Source organism: Triticum aestivum, chromosome 2B, assembly GCF_018294505.1.
Source record: "Triticum aestivum cultivar Chinese Spring chromosome 2B, IWGSC CS RefSeq v2.1, whole genome shotgun sequence".
NCBI classification, from domain to species: Eukaryota; Viridiplantae; Streptophyta; class Magnoliopsida; order Poales; family Poaceae; genus Triticum; species Triticum aestivum.
The window spans coordinates 7868495-7888783 of NC_057798.1; the positions used below are offsets into that span (position 1 = coordinate 7868495).

The following is a 20289-nucleotide window of genomic DNA, read 5'->3' on the forward strand; positions in this document are numbered from 1 at the left end:
AATATCTGTTACACTTGAAAATACTTATTGTTGGGATGGATCTACTCATGTATGTTTTAAATCCTTCAAAAATTCACGCAGCAACATGCGGGCTATTATCTATTTAGGCATATGTCTCTATAATGATAGGCGGCGTGCAAATCATGTGCAATTTACTAGTATGTGCTAGTACTAAAATTACATCGTCGTGCGTGCGTTGTCGTTTTGGCCGGTCTTATAGAAATGCATGCAACAAATTTGGCATATATGGAGCTCTAATAGATCATGGCCTCACAATCATAGCACCCGACCATTGGCCATCGGCTTCGCCTAAATATAAACATAATGCAACGCTGGCATATATCTCGATCAACACAAGCATTGGTCGTCTGTCACAACTCACAAAGAGAAATTGACAACAAGATGGCCGCCAAGCGTGAGGCTAGCGTTGCCGGGCAGCTGCTCGTCGTCGCCCTCACCATAGTGGTGGTGGTGACCCCATCATCCATGCCGGTGGCCAGGGGGGAGGCGAAGGCCGCTTGCCTCAGCGAGTACTCCAAGCTCTGCGGCAAAGACGAGAAGAAGGACGCGGCGTGCGCCACCATGGTCGAGAAGGCCTGCGGCACCGAGCCCAACAGCGTGGCCTTCATCGAGCGCTTGTTTGCCGAGCTCGCCACGGTCGGCCAAAAGAAGCGCGAGTCCAACACCCAGCCCACGTCCGGGGGGCAGGACGCCCTGAACGGGTCCGTCGACAAGCATGGCGGCTGCCCCGGCAACAAGACGGTCTATGCATTCTCCTCCCATTGCGCCGTGGACTGCGACATGGCATGCAAGGATCCTGCTTGCTCCAACCGCTGCTACATCGACTGCCCCTACACGGCCGCCAGGTTCGGCTACATCATGGCCACCCCGGCCAACAAGAAGGCCATCGACCAAGACATGGACTGCTTCAAGCGTTGCGCAAAGGAGAAGGATGCCACGAATGACAAGTGCCTTGTTTCATGCAAGCTCATTTCTCCTGCCCTCGTCTCCGCCCCGCCCCATGCCACTTGAAAATGCATTTGCTCTACATTCATGTTATCACATGTACTCATATCTCGACTCAAAGAATAAAACATGTATTCATATCTCTCCTTATCTGAGCTTTTCTTCTATGGCGAGATGGTGGAGGATCCGCGGCGGCGAATTTTTGAGGGAGAGAGATGTGATAGGGAGGAAGGGGTTGCGGGAGATGGGGGCATGGAACATAGTAGTAATTCTTTTTAAATTCGTGTGTATCAGAGGTAGGGTGAGTCACGCGGGGTGGAGGGACCGTACATGTGGAGGGGGTCGAACCATCAGGACGACGACAACAACGACCGCATATCCCCCTTTAAGTAGTAGAGAAGATCATCATTCTTTGTTGTCTAATTACGCAGAGAATAGATAATATAGAAGATAACTTTATAATAGATATGAATACTCTTGACTTCTGGATAATGGTCTTTTCAAACAATAATAGTTGATTCGATGATGACTGAATTCTTGGCCTACTTTAATTACAACCTCCAACTCCAAAACCGGTTAGTACACAACCTTTAACTTAAAGAAAAAAAGACAGCTCGGTGCACGTACCTTCCGCTTGCAGAGGTTCTGGGAAAGGTCCGGCCATTTTGGGCCTATAGTACCCAACATTTCCCTACATTTCTGCAAGAGGTTGTTTTCAGGACTCGAACCACCGTCATCATCGGGGATGCTAAATAGGTCGACGAGCGGGTCGGCGTACAGACGGCGACCATCACAACGGCATCGAGACTCCCTTGTAGACTCTGCCAGCAAAGCACAGACACGCGACAGACCAAGAACATGGCGGCAGAGAGGTGCTCACGAACGGCCACCACTTGTAGTTCCTTCCCGAGTGCAGCGATGAGGTCCTGGATGGCATCCCGCTGAAGCGGCACGATGTGCCCGAGGCATGGCGGGTGGAGGGTCTCGGCAGTGATGTTGCACCGGGGAGCACGCGGGCCATGGGGCACCGAGAGTATGCTCTCTAGCTCCATTTGCCGTCGCAACTATTCTCCAAGGCCACCAAGAACGGCCCGACCGGGCGTTTCAAGAAGTTATTGGCATTCGGCAGGGTCGACAATCTTCTAGATCAACCCCGCAGCTGGAGCAAGGGCAACGACACGCCTAGTGCTAATGTAGCTACACCGACAGGATCAGTACCGATAGACCCAAGACAACAAGTGCCAGGAGCAGAAGGAGCTCCATTGTTGGTTTCTAATGATTAGGAGGGATATAACATTGGCACGCATGACCACTTAAACCTAACAAATGATTAATGGGCTACTTTGCAAAGCTAAAGCTAGGGTTGATTTTGTGCAGTGTCTTGCATTATTTGCACTTCATCAAGTTGGAGAAGATGTGCTACTACATTTTCTGTTGGGAACGTGTGATGCTTGGGTATATATAACAATTATATATCCAGACTAAGTGGAATTTCTATATAATTTAATCAATCATCTGAATGTGGTTCGACACTTTACGTTTAGGTATAGATATATGATACTGAAACTTTGTGGCATTAGAAGAATGCCACTACCAAAATTGTTCTTCGGAAAATGCCACCGCAAGGTTCATGTACTTTGAAGCACGCCATGATCGGTGTTTCCCTCGCCAAGCCAGAGAAATCCAGAGCCCTATGCCCAACTCTAAGAGAGTGGTGGTTACATGCCTGCCCTAAATGTGGTGGTTTTGTGTGCTTTTAGTCATGAGTGAGTGATGGTTATATCTGCCCTAAAAACATTCACTACTACTTCCTGAAATATGATCTATTTCCTTTGGCATCACAAGGAAGGAGATTGTGCGGCGGCCGGCGGCTGGTGCGACAGCGGCGGACGCAAGAGGTGGCTAGGGTTAGGTCTCCCGGCTCCCTAAGGGAAGCCGAGCAAATATTGATTGCTTCTTGCTTGATTAGATCGATACATTTCCTCTCCTTATATAGAGAGGTTTACTTGACTCCTAAGTAAACGATAAGATAATTGGGCTAAGCCCCTAATAACGATAAGATAACTTGGGCCACAACCCACTGGGCTAAGCCCCTAATATGACGGTCATAACAGGCTCCATGGTGGTTCAAAACACATGATATAATTAATATGTTTGTTTTGACAGTGATATATAATTAGTACTTAATGCAAAACAGTCTCCCTTTTGTAACTTATACTCTGCCTATGGCAACCCTCTTGTACATTCTTTATGTATAATGCAAAGGCAGAGCACCTGCCACTCGTCCTCAAAAAGATTTTTACATGAAACTAAAAGCCCGATGTAGAAAAAAGAAAAAAAATGGTAAGCACCCGGTACATCCAGTTTGGGTAGGTACATGGCAATGCAAAATATCAAAGTCTACAAGCCATAGATTATAGACACCAGATCCTGACAAGGAATATATCAACCCCTATGGTGCCAAGAGATGGGTGTACCAAGTTCTTTTCTGTTCTGGTGAAAAAATGGATTTCTTCCATGTTGTTTTAACTGAATCGTAACAGCCATTGCTGTGTGACAGACATCAGCTGCCTGAATAATTTAGCCAACATCAGGATCCACTCATCCACAGTAAGAACCACAACAAACCAGTGAATCCATATTTCTCTCCCTCCAGTTTGGGTAGGCATATGGCAATGCAGAATACCGACAGGGACTAGCATTTTGACAGTGAGCCTAATTTCTCACATTGTATAACATAATTCAGTAGCATGCATCCTCCGAGGACAAGAACAAGACAATTACCGAATGTATGGTAACATCAGGCATGATTTGGAAGGAACTATTAGCTTGCTGGCATTTATCACTTAGCTAAGAGCCCAAAAGTAACAACATACCAGGGTAGCAACATACACAGCCCACACACAAAAGACCCACCAGTGGTACGGCCAACTCCAGGACAGCGCTACGAACTATCTACACGACATCAATCTAGCTGGGGGTTCCCCGCCACTTACCATTGGCAGCTAACTATTCACAGGTGTGCTGACATTCTCCAATCAAAGTCACCGCGGCGCGGCAACATGATCTCTCAACACACGCAAAAGGCTCACCAGTACTACGGCCAACTCCACGACACAAAATACTCGCTATCTACACTGCATCTAGCTGGGCGTTCTCCATCACTCACTATTGGTAACTACTAACTACTTATTCACAGGCGTAATGACGACGTGCTCCCACCCACCAAACTCACCGCGGCACGGCGGAGGACAGATTGTTCGCTTCCGCCTTGAGCCTCGAGATCTCCATGGCATTGTTCATCCTCCGTGCGACGGTAGACCTTATTACGTTGCGCACAAGATAGGCATCTAGTTCAAGGTGACGGACAGCCATAGCCAGGGCGCGAAGTTGCGTGCCCAGTTCTTGGTCGTCGGCTTCTTCGCGAGCAATCTCCTCCTCCAGCTTTTTCAAAGCGTCCGGTACTTCGGCACGGCTATTCTTCATGTGAAGTAAAGCTTCCACGCGCGATCTCAGGTCCCCGACGTCGAAACCACTTGCCTCGAGATAAGCCAGGCAATTCATCTTCCGCTCGAGCAGCTCGTTGTCGTCCTCAACACCCAGCCTGTTTATGCTTTCTGCCAGACTAGCAAAAGAGATCATCAGACCTAGTGCCAGTCCTTCATGGAGCTCCGGAACGTGCTGCTGAAACTGATGGAGATTTGGCCGCTGTGGCATTGTCCTGAATATTTCCAGTGCCTCAAGCTGTGCCCACAATGGGGAGGTCTTCACAATTGGAAGCTGCTGGATTGCTGAGGATTCTGAAAGCTGGCCACTCGTGTGCATGATACTCTCATGCACAGCCACAGATTCCGCAGGCAAGGGACAGCAAGAATCATGTGTTCCATTACCTTGGTGTGATTGTGAACCTGTAAATGGAAGGTATCATGATAAAAGTGCTAGTAACATAGTGAAAGTATTACTGACTTTTCTGTAATCAGTACACATAGATGACTGTACAAATGTACAATAGAAGTCGAAAACTTACGGTCTTCAGAAACAGAGACAACGTTGCTGCCTTCTTCAATGGCTTTAGCATCTATCCTTTCCATTGGCTGCATTTAGTAGTTACAAATGTAAAGAAAGTAATAGCAAATGATATTTTTAATTATCTTACAACTAGTTTAAATTGTTAAGGGGATGCGATAAAAGTAACAACTCACAGTTTCAGGCTTCTCCCCTACAGGCACTGCTGTTTGGAAAGAAACACATACCTTCATTTGTCTGAACAGTACAGTCCCAGTTCCAGCAGTTGACTGCTTATCCTGATCGCTTAATACTTTTTTTGACCCTTTAATACCGGTAAAACATGAGCTAATAAGCGATTGCGTTCCTAATGGCAGGCCCTGTGGAATAGGCCTTGATTGTCCAAACGCTCCAAACAATGAAGCCTGAATGTGAGAAGATGATTGTGCAAGATGACAGCTTGTAGCAGGTGAAGATGAAGAACTCAGACGGCCAAATGATGCCATTGGTGGCAGCGAAGGAGGTGACAACTCAGATCTTGGTGCCAATACTGCATTTCCCTGCTTACGAGTAATTTCAATGTTTTCTTTACCAACAGATGGAGGAGAAATTTGTTCTGGCACCACATCTGCATTCTTCAACTTCTTTTTGTCACGATGAGAACCAGGTTCATCACTAATTTTATCAGAGTCATTATACAAGGCAGCCGGCCTTTTTGGAGAAGTTGATTCAGGTCCGTTAGCAGATTCCTGAAATAGAAAAGGTATTCAAGGCAGGTTTGAAGTAACGTTGAATAATAATTTAACTATGAATAAACCCACATATTCCTAAATCATTTGCAGCTGCTTGTCGTATGAGATGCTTCGCATATACAGACAACATATGCCTATCGTAACAGGATCATGTCTAGCGGTTGACTAGGCCCAAGGGATTAAAGAACAAACACATACAAAGGGTCTTTGGCCCTGATGAAAACAGGGCCGAATAAATGAGTAGCCAAAGCATGGTAATATCGATAAATTTCTTTGAAATCTAAAGCACTAAAATTAAGTTTAATGCATCAATATGGTAAGTGGAAAAGAATGATAGAAGGCAAAACAGAGAATATACAGATGTACCTTCTTCAAGCAGGGTACCCATTTTTCACCGTCCCAGTCACACAGTGGCCTGAGCTGCGTAATTTCAACCCTCAGCATATCCATATGGTCGATGTCATCCAGATCTGTCTTGTGACAATCCAACATTACCACATACTTCTTGTCGGTTCTGGTGCCTAAGACATTCAGGATAACACCAGGCCACCAGCTATCTTCATGAAGGACCTCAACATGACAAGAAGGAGAAAATCTGTACTTTGAGTCAATACGGGTGATGGCACGTGCTGGCCGAATATACTGAAAATCCAGAATCTCAGTAGCCGATTTCCCGTCTTTCCCATTATGCATGTACTTTACTAAGAAATTTGTAGCACCAATCACTTTAAGAACAGCGGCTGGATTCCAGGATTCGCCGAAGTTCGTTCCAGACTGACTCACTTCAACCTGGTCTCCCTCGCTGAAATGATGAGATGCATTGTCCTGCGCACAACAGGAGTGAGCAACCTGTTACTCCCTCCGTTCTGAATTACTTGTCTTAGATTTGTCTAGATACGAATAAGTCTAGATACATCTGTATCTAGACAAATCCAAGACAAGTAATTTAGAACGGAGGGAGTACTTCTTAATCACCATCAGAGAAATAAATAGATTTGGCATTCCATCGAGCAGGCTGCGCACGGCGAAGGGCTCAACAGGGTAAGGCATTCTGCCGAGCAGGTGGTGGCGATTTCATCTGGATGAAGGTTAATTAAGACGAAGAGGAGCCGGACTCACCGCCTTGGCAGCGGGGACCCAGCGGCCGGCGATGAACTCGCGGTGCGGCCGGAGGTCCGCCTCCTGGAACTCGAGCGTCTCCCGCGAGGTGGGGAAGGCGACCTGGTACACCCGCCTCAGCCGGCGCCGCAGATCCCCTCCGGCCACCGCGGGCGCCGGGGCGACGGCGGAGACGACGCCGGCCCACCACCCCTCGCTGTGCAGCGCCTCCACCATATCGTGCACCGCGAACCGCCTCGGCGCCGCGCGCGGGGGGCGCGGGCGCACGCAGGCGGCCGCCGCGGCCTCCTCGAGCGGCCGCCCGTCGTCGCCCTCCAGCGTGGAGTAGACGACCGCGTAGCATTTGCGGCTGCCGCCGTCGGAGGAGGAGGAGGAGGAGGGGAGGTGGCCCGCGACGGTGGCCTCGTAGAAGGAGCCGGCGAAGCCCGGGTCCTCACTGCGCACCTCCACCTCCGCGCCCACCGGCAGCATGTCGTCGAGCTCCGACGTCGACGAGGAGGAGGAGTCCGATGGGGTCGGAGGGCGCCGCCTGTAACGGTGACGCCCCATGGCAGGTGATCGCCGGTCGCGGGGGTGGTTCTTGGGGGAGGGAGGGAGAAGGTGGCGGAGGCGACGATGCCGATCGATGTGGGACGGGGGTGGTGGTCTTGGTGAGTGAGTTTCTGGTCGTGACGCGTGGCCACATGGTGGAGTGGCTCCTGGTCGGCGTGGTATGCTGACGTGTCACGTGCCGTACATGTGGGTCCCGCTTTCATAGCACAGGGAGACTTGACAAATCCGACTCCTCAAACACATGCGGACTCGCCCTGCGCTTCCGCGGACAGTAATCCGGTCACGTCTCAAATAATCCATTCTATAACCGGATACCTCAAATCCATACTATTAGAGCTACTCCAACAGGGCGACCCATTTCGTTCGTTTGGGTCGGCGTGGACACAAAAGTCGACCCAACGCGCCGACTCAAACGGACGCACGTCCGCTTTTCGTCCGCCTGCCGACCCATTCCAGGCTCATTTTTGAGCTGGATTTGCGTTGGAGCGCACATGAGACGGACGTGCGCGCGCCTTCTTCTTCCGCGGGCCCGCTGGTCGGTGGCAGCCTCCACCATTTCCCTCCATTCCCCCCCAAGAACCCTCCCACCCGGACGCGCTTCCGCTCCCCCGCCATGGACGACGACCTCGACGCCGCTGCCGACCTCGCCTCTCTCGCCTCGTCCGGCATGACGACCGCCCCTCAGGCAAAGGCAAACCTCGCGCCCCCCCGCAAGACCGCCGCCGCGCCGAAGCCGGAGAAGACGCTGACGCCTGAACAGCGGGCACGAGAGTCGGCCAAGAGGAAGGGTCGGAGGCACGTGGTGCACGAGAGTTGGCCCATTTTTGTGTTTCTGTCAGATCTATTTATCAAATCTCATACAATTTAACTATCTCAATACCAAGGAGGGATTGACAACCCTCCTTACATGTTAGGTGCAAGTATTTGTTATTTGGGTGCAGGTGTTGTTTACATAGTGTTGCTTGGTTCTCCTACTAAATTGATAACCTTGGTTTCATAACTGAGAGAAATTCTTACCGTTGCTGTGATGCATCATCATCTTCTCTTCGGGAAAATACCAACGCAGATACAAGCAATCAATGGGTATGGTTGAGGAGAAACTTCTCGAGAACAACAAAGGTAAGAGTGTGTGCGATGCATGTAGAAGGAGGAAGGTGGTGGCCTGTGGGGATAAGACCTCTGTATGGCCTAGAAACCTCTCTAACTCGAGGAGCTCCTATTTTCTCACTTAAAGCTTAACAGCGCATCATCTCCCCACCCTTCCTCAATTTCTAGTCATTCACTAACATAGCCCACCTTTTAGTTGATTTAATTTAATATCAGTACCTTTTTTAACCGGGCATAAAGCCCATACCATTATAAACATACCAGAAACACAAAGTTTGTCCAGCATGAGAGAGAACAAGGGACCGAAAAGGGGAGAAGAGAGTTGAAAGCACTACCAGGAAACCCACTTTGTGTGCTCCCAATCAACACACACATCATGGGACCAAACCCTCGTAGCACAACAAAACTATCCTACAAGAACTTAAACAATGTCGAGCTTCAAACAAGAACATGCAATTATCATCATGAGCGGTGCTAGCTAACAGACACCACCATAACTCAACAGCCTCCATGAAGATCCTCACGCAAAAGAGTCGACACCAGCATCGCCCAAAGAATTATCTATCCATGCCCAAATAGAGACTGTAACTTTTCAGATGAAAGAGTAGTTACTGTGTTTTATTTAGAGACAAAAAAAGAGTTGGTAGGATGGGTGCATGAGCGAACGCATAGCCTGGCGACGGCGTGCTCCATGGTTGTGTGACAACGAGAAGCCGGTCGGAGATCCGATGCTTTGCTGGCTCCAGGCCGCGTGCGGGCCGTGGCCGCCGGGTGGATTCATCATCCCCTCGCGAGCCGCCTCGGCTTGTTCGGCCGAGCGCTCCGCCTGCTCCGCCGCTGCCACGGCCGTTAGCGCCGCCTTCTCCCTGACCTTCTTGGCCCTGTTGCGCCTATCGGCGGTGACGGCCTCCCGGTGCTGCACTTCCGCCTTCCAGTCGGCGTTGGTCATGCCCGGGGGCTTGGACGGCGGCGCCCTATCCTTCGTCTGCTTCGGCTGGGCGGTGACGGCGGCTGTGGTATCCATCGCGGCGCGGGGGAACACGTACTTCTTCAGCGGCATGGCGGTTGGCGTGGAAGAGAGGAGCCGGAGTTTGGCGGGAGGAATGGAAAATGAGAGGGCATATTTGTCATAAACGTGAAATAACTATGTCAGCTTGATGGGCATAATTTTCATAAACGCGAAATGCAACAGATAGTTATAACACAGAATATATATATCACATCCATATCGTAAGCCGGACGAGGGCCGACGGGGACAGATATCAAGACCAAGGCACTATGTATAACAAACAATCATACAAGTAAGAAAACTACCTAAATCATACAAATAAAAAGGATAAGAACAAGAGGCTCGCCAAGGTGGTGCCGGCGACGGGACGGTGCGGGCGATCGACGGTGGTTAGGATGGGGACGGGAAGGCCCTAAGTAAACCACATCTACACATATGCAAACTAAGAATTTAATTTGAGCTCAAATTGGATATAAATCAAATAAACTCCCACAAAATTACTGCCAAGCTAAAACCCGTAAATCACTATACTTATAGAGCATTGCACGAGCTAATATTGCAACGAGAGATGAAAGGACAAAGTTGCTAATCTTTGTGAACACTTGAAGAGACGGGGTGCCTCAAGTCTTGACAAATCTTGGCAAAAAATGGAGGATGAGCTTGAGCTAAGGGGTAGAACAGAGATGGGAAAGGGGAAAATGGAGACAATGGGCTCGGGCTGGACGAAGGGTTTATCTTTAGTCTCGGTTGGTTATACAAACCGGGACTAGAGGGGTTCGTGGGGACCCCCGACCTGACAAAAGCCTGCCAGACTATAGGTAGAAAACGAACAGGGATTAATGATGCCCGTGGCCGTAATGGTCACATTAGTCCCGGGCCGTAATCAAACCGGGACTAAAGGGGCGGACGAAAGGTCGGTTTTCTACTAGTGATAGGAATATGACGCAACAAAAAAAAAGAGTTGGTAGGATGGGTGCATGAGCGAACGCATGCACCACGGTAGCGGTACTCGTTTCTTTTGCAGGTCGTCACCTGCCAAGGCAACGTCTCACTCCGTGGAAACCTCGAGGCATTATCGCGACCCGCCGTCGCGGTTCGCAGCGGCTCGCTGTTGGCGTGAGTGAAAGCCGGCCAACCTTCGTCAGGCCCAGGCAGCCCCGGAGGCCGAAGCCCGGTTCGCTCTGCCACTTTCCTTTAATCTTTTTCCTTCCCTTGGGGAGGTGAGGATGCATTTTACCCCGTTGGTACGTCGGGGGATGCATCCCGATCCCGACGGACCAACGGCGCCGAGAGCGCCACGTTCCCCGGCCTGCGAGAACGGGCTGAACCTACGAGCGTCGTCCACGACTCGGAACGCGCTCTGGGCTTTGACACGCGCTGCAAGCCCACGGCCCACCCTGCCGACTCTTTAGCCCTCCGTAGCTGGAGTTACAAGCGCGCACAACCAGGCCCGGCTGATGGCACAGCGCCGGGATGAGTATTTAAGCCGGTGTATTTGTTGGCCAGCTAGCCGTGTGGGACTAATTAGCCGCAGCAGCTTGGTTCCTGCAGGAGATAAGCCAGAACGGTTCTTTGTTTTTTTTACCCTATAGACGCACTTTATTTACTTTATTATTACTTGATAATGACTTTTTTGCGAAAATATCCAGAACTATTATCAAAGTTCACCGGAAGTTCAAAGCACCTTAAACATAATAAAAATTACATCAAGATTCTAAGACCACCAAACGACCACTATCGCCGTCAGAACGAGCCGTTGTCGCTGCTCCCATAATGGAGCCGGCTTGACCTTGTCGATGACAGCCGGGAAGTCTTCGTGTGCGTGCCCCTAAGGACCAGGCCCGGGAGCCGCAGTCGTCGTTGTTGAACCCCTGAATAGATCTGAAACACCTGACAGCAAATCTCATCACATGTCGAGAAACCCTAAGCTCACCGTCCAAAGGAGATGTCATGAATCTACGTCGGAGCTCCGTCGACTACGTCCAGATAGGCGAACTCGAAGAACAAGCGCCACCATCCGCCCGAACGCCGCACCTAAGAGGACTAAAAACCCTAACCTAAACTACTAATCGGAGCAGAGGCATCGGGATTCCCCTCCATGCCACCAGCCGCCGGAGCGGCAGGTAGAGGGGAGGTGAATCTACGGGCTCACCGGCAATGTTTCATAGATAAATTTCGAAGACATTTCTTTTGTCGTATGTAGGCAAAAAATCGTAATTTATTGGTCACTCGTAATCAGTCTTAAGAGTAAAAACTTAATATTTATTTTTAAAATTCATCAAAATAAATCTTATTTGAAAGCCCTTGTCACGAGAAACACGAATATGAAGACATAGCTTCAGTTGGACTGTTCGTTCAAAAGATATAAATGTTTAATGATCGAAAGCCAAAAATAAAAGCATGTGTGGGGAGACGCGTCGCCCCAGTACTTGCATGCACCAAATCCGCTCCTAAGATAGCATCCAAAATCCCTGTGACGGATCTTCATCTCCTTTTGATTCGGCGATACTTCTTCGATGGGGGAGGTGTCGGTGGTGGATGGTTGCTTTTCTGTGCATAGGGATCTCCAAGGTCATTATTGCATTACTATTTTTTTTGGGGGGGTCCTTTCTACGATTGTACTGGAAGAGATATTCTTCTGGCTATGTCCGGTGTACGTGTGGTGCTGTAACTGTATTTTCATATGAACACATAGCAACCTTTTCATTAAAAAAGGGTAAAAAAATCAGAGTAATTCAATTTCTAGTCCGTTAAATTATGATAGCGGTCAGGCCCATCGATGAGCATGTGCGAACACGGTGCGACCCCCCCCCCCCCCCCAAAAAAAAGAAAATCATGGGAGCCCTATCAGAAAGACAAAACCATGAAAACCCTTAAGAAAAGAAAAGCCGAAGGCTCAATACCCTTCTAGGGTTTCTCTCTCTCCGAGGCGGTGGCCGAGGAGATCACGTTCCTCAACATGATTCCGGATCGGCTTCTCGGGCGATCCCGTTGATAGGCGAGGCATCTGGCAACACAGGAGCAGATCATCTAGGGGAGAACCAACCGCTAGGGAGGCGAGGAGCGATGTCGAGGGTAAACTCATCTACCTCGAGAGTTGGCGGCGGCAAGAACACGATGGCGGGGAGATCGGAAGTGGGAGTGGAGGGGGAGGCGGCGGAGGTAGCTGAAGGGAGTAGGTCAGTACGGGAGGATTCACTAGATGAGAAGTTGAGATACCTGAATCTCAGGGAAGAAGAGGAAGAAGATGTGGTACTAGAGGAAGATTTGGAGGAGCTAGAGAAGGATGCAGAATTCATGGCGCTAGCCAGGGTGCACACGTCAAGAAAATTCAGTCATGGAGCCTTCTATGGAACAGTGAGATCAGCGTGGAATCTGGCGCAGGAAGTAGAATTCAGAGCCATAGAAGATAACTTGTTCTCTGTACAGATTGCTTGCCTGGCAGATTGGGAAAGAGTCATGCAGGACGGGCCTTGGATCTTCCGAAACTGCCCGGTGCTGCTTGCTCCTTATGATGGTTGGTCCGACCCAGGCGAGGTGGAGCTGAATACGTACCAGGTGTGGGTGAGGGTGATGGGACTGAAAGAGAAGATGAGGAGTGCAAATATCGCGCGTCAGGGTGCAACGAAGGCAGATGCTGTGGAAAGAGTAGATGAACAATCCGTGAAGGGCCAGGGAGGGGGCATCAGAGTACGCATAACATTAGATGTACGTAAACCCCTCACCAGATGTGCTAGTCTAACACTGAGGATGAAGAAGGTGTATTTTCCGTTTGAGTATGAGAAGATGCCGTGGTTTTGTGGAGTTTGTGGCTTTGTGGGTCACGTGGCAAAAGAGCATGGTAATGGGGTGCATGAGGAGTCAGCCATTATTTACCCTATAACCTTGATTGCGCCTGAGTTCAGAAGGGAGGATCAGAATTGGCAGGCTGGTTTAAATGGCAGAGGAGGGGGTAGTCGAACGGGAGGAGGTGGTAGGGGTGGTTATGCAGCAGGGCCAGTACCCAGTGGAGGAAGGAAGGAGAAGGATGATCTGAGCAGCTCGGCGAGTAGCCCTTTGAAATCTACGGATGATCACTCGCAAACTTCGAGTGCCCTCAAGAGAAGGCTCGAATTCACTGAGAAGGGGAAGGGGGATCAGCTGGCCCTGACGCAGGGTAAGGGAGAAGATGGCATAATCTCTGGAGGAGGAACTGAGGCGGAGGAGGGGGGAGAGCAAGACGGAACATCACAAGATTCGAAACGGCGCAAAGCATATGACAGCATGGACATGAACTTGGCAACATTGGTGGCCTCCCAGGAGGAGGACCGCCACGCCCAATGATTCTCCTAGGGTGGAACTGCCGCGGGATGCGTCAGTCCCGGGCAGTTAGAGCACTCCTGGATGTTCAGAAGTGCTACAAACCAGATGTGTTATTTCTATCGGAAACACATCTGTCTGACGCAAGGGCCGAACGGTTGATGAGAAAGCTAGGGTTCCAGGAGAGGCTGGTTAACCCGAGTGATGGTAGGGCGGGAGGCTTACTGATGATGTGGAGAAACGGAGTGTCCGTCACAAAACATGGGGTCACTGCAAATTTCATTGATGTAACAATAGATGACGGGAGAAAATGGAGGTGTACAGGTTTTTATGGTGAGCCGGTTAAGGAAAATAAACACAAGTCATGGGAGTACTTGCGTGCTCTGCACCAACAAAGAGATGAACCATGGATAGCATTTGGAGATTTTAATGAGATACTATTTTTGCATGAGAAGGAAGGTGGAGTAGCTAGAGAGCAACGATCCATGCAAGCGTTCAGAGACGCTCTTTCTGAATGTGAGCTGGAGGATATGGGATTGACGGGGGGACGTTTATACATGGAGCAGAGGACCGATCAAGGAGAGGCTTGATCGAGCAATTTGTAAATCGAGATGGAATCAACTTTTCCCTCATGCGGGGGTGGTTAACGGGGAGATGACTAAATCTGACCATCGGCCGTTGGTGATTGATACTGACCATTATGCACAGGCCAACCGGTCTCCAAGCTCAATGAGGAGATTTGAGGGGAGATGGCTGAAGGAGGAAACAGTCGAGGAGGTGGTCCGAACGGCCTGGATGAAGGCGTCGCTGCTAGGCCTCGGACCATTCAAGCAAAAGGTTGATTCAGTCCATGTGGAACTGCTTAAATGGGACAAAGAGACACTTAAACGGCCACAGAAGAGGATGGCAAAGCTGAAAAAGGAGCTTGAAAATCTGAGAAGAGGTCCAGCAACGGATGCAGCGATTGATAGACAAAAGAAATAATGTTACTCATTGAAAACTTGATGGAGCAAGAAGAGATTGAATGGGTGCAGAGAGGTAGACCTAACTGGCTGAAGCAAGGAGACCACAACACAATTTTTTTTCATCACTATGCTTCTGCGAGGAAGAAGAGAAATACGATCAAGGGTTTAATGGATGAGAATGGGGTAATGCAGGAAGGGCAACAGGAGATGGACGACATCATTACGAGTTATTTTACAACTTTATTTTCATCTCAGGTTCTTGCCCCTAATGAAGCAGTCATTGAGAAGGTAATCCCCAGGGTGTCAGCACAAATGAATGAGGCCTTGCTGGCTCCATTCACAGAGGAGGATGTACGCCGAGCGGTGTTCAGCATAGGTGATTTTAAAGCTCCAGGACCGGATGGATTGCACGCTGCATTCTACAAGAGATTCTGGAGTATGTTAAAGGATGATCTAGTGAAGGAGGTGTTAGATGCTATAAACTCAAGAGTAATCCCTGAGGGGTGGAACAGTACAGCCATAGTGTTGATACCGAAAGTGGAAAACCCCACGAGCATCACGCAGTTCAGGCCGATTAGCTTATGTAACATGGTGTACAAAATCATTTCCAAGATGCTCGCGAGTCGGCTTAAGGTGATTCTCCCGGAAGTTATAAGCCCAACGCAAAGTGCCTTCGTCCCCGGGAGATTGATCACAGATAACATATTAATAGCATATGAGTGTGTTAACACAATTAAGAGGAAGAAAGGGAAGTCTGGCCTTTGTGCAGTGAAGCTCGACAGGCACAAGGCATATGATCGAGTTGAGTGGTGCTTTCTCAGGCGAGTGATGCAGAGACTTGGTTTTGCGGAGCAGTGGATCGCGTTGATTATGGAATGCATGTCTTCAGTGTCATATAATGTGAGATATAACTCCTGCTGTACGGAGGGTTTCTCTCCTACTCGGGGGCTTCGACAAGGTGACCCGTTGTCACCTTACTTGTTCTTGATATGAGCGGAGGCGCTATCCAGTATGCTCCAGGTAGAGGAGAATGATGGCTCGCTTATAGGGGTCAAGGTATGTAGGGAGGCACCACAAATTTCTCATTTGCTTTTCGCTGACGACTCTTTGATCTTAATGAAAGCGGACGGTCCCAATGCGGCGTGCCTCCGAAGGGTACTCGATGACTATTGTGCGAGCTCAGGTCAATTGGTTAGTGATGCAAAGTCCAGCATTTTTTTCAGTGCAAACACTCCGATGCAGGAGAAAGTTGTCATATGCCAGCAACTAAATATTGACACTGAGGCTCTCAATGACAAATACCTTGGCCTACCTGCAATGGAAGGAGTTGATAGGAGTGACTCTTTTGAGTACCTGATTGATAGAATAAATCAGTTGGTCATTGGATGGAAGGAGAAATTGCTCTCCTCTGGTGGTAAAGAGACGCTTATTAAGGCTGTTGCTCAAGCTATGCCGGTATTTGCGATGTCGGTGTTCAAAATTCCGAAGAAAATCTGTAAAGGAATGACGGACGTGATAGCAAAGTTCTGGTGGGGTGATGATGACAACCACAAGCGTATTCATTGGGCGGCATGGTGGAAACTCTATGTGCCTAAGGATAGAGGAGGACTGGGGTTCAGGTAGTGCGCACCGGTAGTGCGCCATTAGTAGACAAAACCGGTGCGCCATTAGTAGGCCTTTTCCTAGTAGTGTATACACAGGCTGGAGGTGCGTTTTGTAATACCAAGAAAAGAGAACAAAAGCAATAAAGAGGAATTTAGAGGGTAGGAGACGTACCCTTGGCTATCAATTTTGTGTGCGCGTGTGTTCGTGCAATTTTATGTGATCGATCCTGAGGGCAGATTTCCAACATTCGAGAATTCCATAGACTGACAGCACAAGCTGCTAAGAAGATATGCCATAGTGATCCAAAGCTGACTCTAGCATCATCAGACTGAATGAAGACACACATCCTGTGAGTAGTAGGCGAGGTCCTGTCGCCCAGCGCGAGAAAGCGGATGCCGCCTGGCACCGTAGCAGAATATGAGAAATGGTTTCAGTTGCCGGCCACAGGTCGCAACCATCATGGGGAGCAATGGAACGCCAATTCTTTCTAACCATGTTATCTGTAGTGTTCAACCGTCCATGGAAGACGAGCCATAGGAAAATCCGGTGTTTGGATGGAATAATGCTATCTCAGATGAAGGCTGCAAAAGGCCACACAACTACCCTGAACGTCAAGAGGCTGTAGAAGTATGCTGTGGTTGCCTTGGAGTTGTGTATAGATGCGAGTCTCTGGTCTTTACTTGAGCCATCCAAGAGAAGCAACTTTCAGTTCACAAGTAGGGGAAGGAAACTGCATGTCCTTAGAGCTGATTTGCTAGACTAGTTTTTTTCCATTAAATCTAGGCTAAGATTTGTTTTCATTTCAAATTTAGGCGTGTTTTTTTAAATGTGGATATACCCCCGGCCTCTGCATCTGGACGATATGCATGCATCCATTTTATTAACTATTCACAAAGACCATACAAGGCAATACATCAGTCAGCCTGAAGCCACCATCTAAACAACACATGTTGCTACTCCTATCCCTTGGGCCTAAGACCACACATCTATCACACACTATTCAACCATTTTGAGTGCAATGTAACTCAAACTGCGTCCAATGTAACATCCAAAAAAAAAACGCGTGTATCACACACATTTTAAAAATGTAATTGTGTGCCATGTCGCACAAACAGTTTTTGCAAAAGATGTGTGTGATGTAGCCTATCATTGCATAGGTTTAAAAAAACGTAAACGTGTATGGTGCTTTTGCACATGGTTTTTGCAAACAATCTGTGTGTGATGTAATCTATCATTGTATATAGAAACAACCATGTGTGATTTCCTACACACAATTTTTAATGTAGCATATCATTGCACATAGTGCTAAAAACACAGACGTGTGTGATGTGTTCCACACTTTTTTTATAGGAAAATATTTGTGTGATATAGACTGTGATCACACAAAGTTTCAGAAAAGTAACAATGTGTGATGCCTTGCATACGTTTTTTAGAGAAAAATAGTTTTCCATAGGTTTCAAGGCCAATTGACATTCGCTTCACCGTTTAACTTTGATTTTTTTTTTGTAGAGTGAGCTTGGATGGGCCCAGGTGTATATCAGAATTTGGAAATTCATGCTTACTTTGGAGTGCATGAGTGAATGAGTCTCAAATTCTCTTGGTGTTTGCTTTCTTAATCCAAACCGGAATACAATATGATGTAATTTTCAGGAGGGGCGTTTTGGCTCCTGAGAGCATTTCCTCCCAGATAAACAACACCGCAAAAGAAGTGGTCAAATGTTTTCAATAGTTTCTTAATTTTTTTTGTGGATGTTCGTGTTAGTGTCGCAAACATGCTTGAAAATTTTCGTGTAAACGGAGCAGCAGTGTTTCGTCAATGAAAAATAGAAATTTGGGGTAACATTTGGTGTTCAAATTTGGTTTTATTTTTTGCACATGCCAAAATGTGTAACCTTTTGCCTAAAACTTTGCAGGTAGTATTTGGATATGACAATAAAAACGTTTAAAAAATTGTTGGGTTTTTTACATTTAAAAAATTATTCTTTTGTGTGTAGGAGCACGTGATCTTGGGAGCCAAATTGAATTTCCGGCAATTTTCGATCATTTAGCTTGACATGTGTCGGCTGGTGGGTGTGCTTTCTGAATTCAACCGGAAGAGCCAACTGTCATGGAGTTTGGTCACATAATTTAATCTTGCTTGAGTCGCCTCTCCTATAGTAGCGGTTGTGTTTGGATAGAATAAGTTCATCTCGCTTCGGGTCCCCCTATAGCAGAGTCAGGGTGGTGATGGTTGAGTTTGGGCAAGCCCGGGCGGATGCAATCTTGTCCAAATCAGTGTTTATCGGTACCATAACAGCTGGGTTCATGGACCCAACTAGAGAGATGTGATTCAGGACCATGGTGCAGCCGAACCTATGGTCTATGCCGTACGATTTAACATCCTACTACATGTGGATCTATGACATGCATGCCAACTGCATTTTTTAATCAACCATGCATGGATCCTTATGAATAGACATGCATGCCAACTGCATTTTTTAATCAATCATGCATGGATCCTCATGAATAGTGTTTAGAAATCAATGGTGTCGAGCATAGGTTCGGCTGAACCATGGTTCCGTATAACATTTTCAGACCCAACTACCCACGAGCCACGTTCGCTCCCTGGTTAAAACTCAAGAAGACAGAAGAATTACTCATCGCAGGTTTTCCACCTCTACACCAGTGATGGTATGCAGATATTCGTCAAGAATTACATCAACAACCTCTTCAAGGAGCCCAAGCTCATAGTTTCCATCCAAGCCCACCAAAGGTACAAAAGCAAGAAAGAACCATCCGCCAACAAGCTCGGATGTCCAAGACCCAGGAACGACTATGCCCGGCAACGACCGACCCCAGCTGGCCCCCACTCAGTAAGCATGGACAGCAATCCCCCATGCATGATGCGGCTGTTCTATGCACATAGAGCTTTTTACGCCACACGATGGGAGGGCAGGCGCGCCAATAGAGGGACAAGACGTGAGGGATGAATCACCACCACACTCTAGCGCATGGTGCATACCTGTACATGGATGTGCCACGCACCACACAAGTAACACCATGGGCGGTGGTGACAAGGCATGTGTTCATTCCCGGAGCCAAGAAGGCGCAGACACTTCATCAGACATTTAATGCACGTACCTACTTGGTCGGACCTAGGTAACTTCCTTAGTAGCGAAGCTATTGTGGTATCCCTTGAGCTATAAAAGAAGGACCTAGCTACTAAAGGAAGGGGGAAAGGAAGGGAAAGAAAAAGGTTGGACACTTGGTAGAACACAAGTAGGAGCACACTACTTTTCCCTTTCCCAGGAAGGACTTGTAGCTCTCTATTCACTAAAAAAAACCACAAATGTTTAACTAGGTGGTTTTGCCGAAAGTACACTTCTGCTCCCAAGCTAACAGTAAAATCGGAAAAAAAATAAAAAAACTGACTTTTTTGTGAAAAATGTTGTGTATGCTTGACAAATTTCATCACGAAATGACATTCGTGGAAGTCACGGCAAGAAAAACAAAATCAGTACTCCAAAATGCTTTTAAAATAGTATTTTTGGAGCATCATTTTTGTTTGTCACAACTTCCACTAATGTATTTTTATGATAACTTTTTGCAAGCACCCAAAACATTTGTCAAAGTTAGCACAAAAAATCAGAATGTTTTGAATTTTTAACTATTTTTCGATTTTATTGGTCATAAATGAGCATTTGAACTCGGGTGCATATACTCCACGTTTTTGCTTGCTTCATAGTGTGTAGTTCGCATTTGAACATCAGGCCCTTCTCTTTCTCTATGTGGATCGTTTGCTATATAATTTGCACCAGATGGTTATGATACATGCATATCCTACTCTACTGCTTTACGACCAAGAAACAAAAACACTCGCATCATGGCAATTCAAGGTAGATGTGCACATAAAAGGTTGAACTTCTCACGG

General features: G+C 47.9%; 2 protein-coding genes across 2 annotated transcripts; one reads left to right on the forward strand and one right to left on the reverse strand.

Moving 5' to 3' along the window:
- The first annotated feature begins 348 nt into the window (after positions 1-348).
- On the forward strand, positions 349-1113 carry LOC123039886 (uncharacterized). The gene has a single exon (XM_044462874.1). It carries the CDS (start codon positions 403-405, stop codon positions 1030-1032), a length of 630 nt encoding a protein of 209 aa, XP_044318809.1. The 5' UTR covers positions 349-402; the 3' UTR covers positions 1033-1113.
- Positions 1114-3597: 2484 nt separating this feature from the next.
- On the reverse strand, positions 3598-7498 carry LOC123039887 (DUF724 domain-containing protein 6-like). Its single transcript, XM_044462875.1, has 5 exons — positions 6843-7498; positions 6090-6548; positions 5220-5720; positions 4994-5060; positions 3598-4874 (listed from the first exon to the last, which is right to left on the reverse strand). The coding sequence occupies exons 1-5, from the start codon at positions 7389-7391 to the stop codon at positions 4198-4200; spliced, it is 2253 nt and encodes a 750-aa protein (XP_044318810.1). The 5' UTR covers positions 7392-7498; the 3' UTR covers positions 3598-4197.
- Positions 7499-20289: the final 12791 nt, after the last annotated feature.

What these genes read in the sequence shown, in the direction of transcription:
- LOC123039886 (XM_044462874.1), top strand. Translation starts at nt 403, where the DNA reads ATGGCCGCCAAGCGTGAGGCTAGCGTTGCCGGGCAGCTGCTCGTCGTC.
- LOC123039887 (XM_044462875.1), bottom strand. Translation starts at nt 7,391, where the DNA reads ATGGGGCGTCACCGTTACAGGCGGCGCCCTCCGACCCCATCGGACTCC. An exon ending in GGGTCCCCGCTGCCAAGGCG is followed by an intron (nt 6,549 to 6,842) that starts GTGAGTCCGGCT and finishes TGTTGTGCGCAG; the next exon opens with GACAATGCATCTCATCATTT. An exon ending in TGTCTCTGTTTCTGAAGACC is followed by an intron (nt 4,875 to 4,993) that starts GTAAGTTTTCGA and finishes TTCCATTTACAG; the next exon opens with GTTCACAATCACACCAAGGT.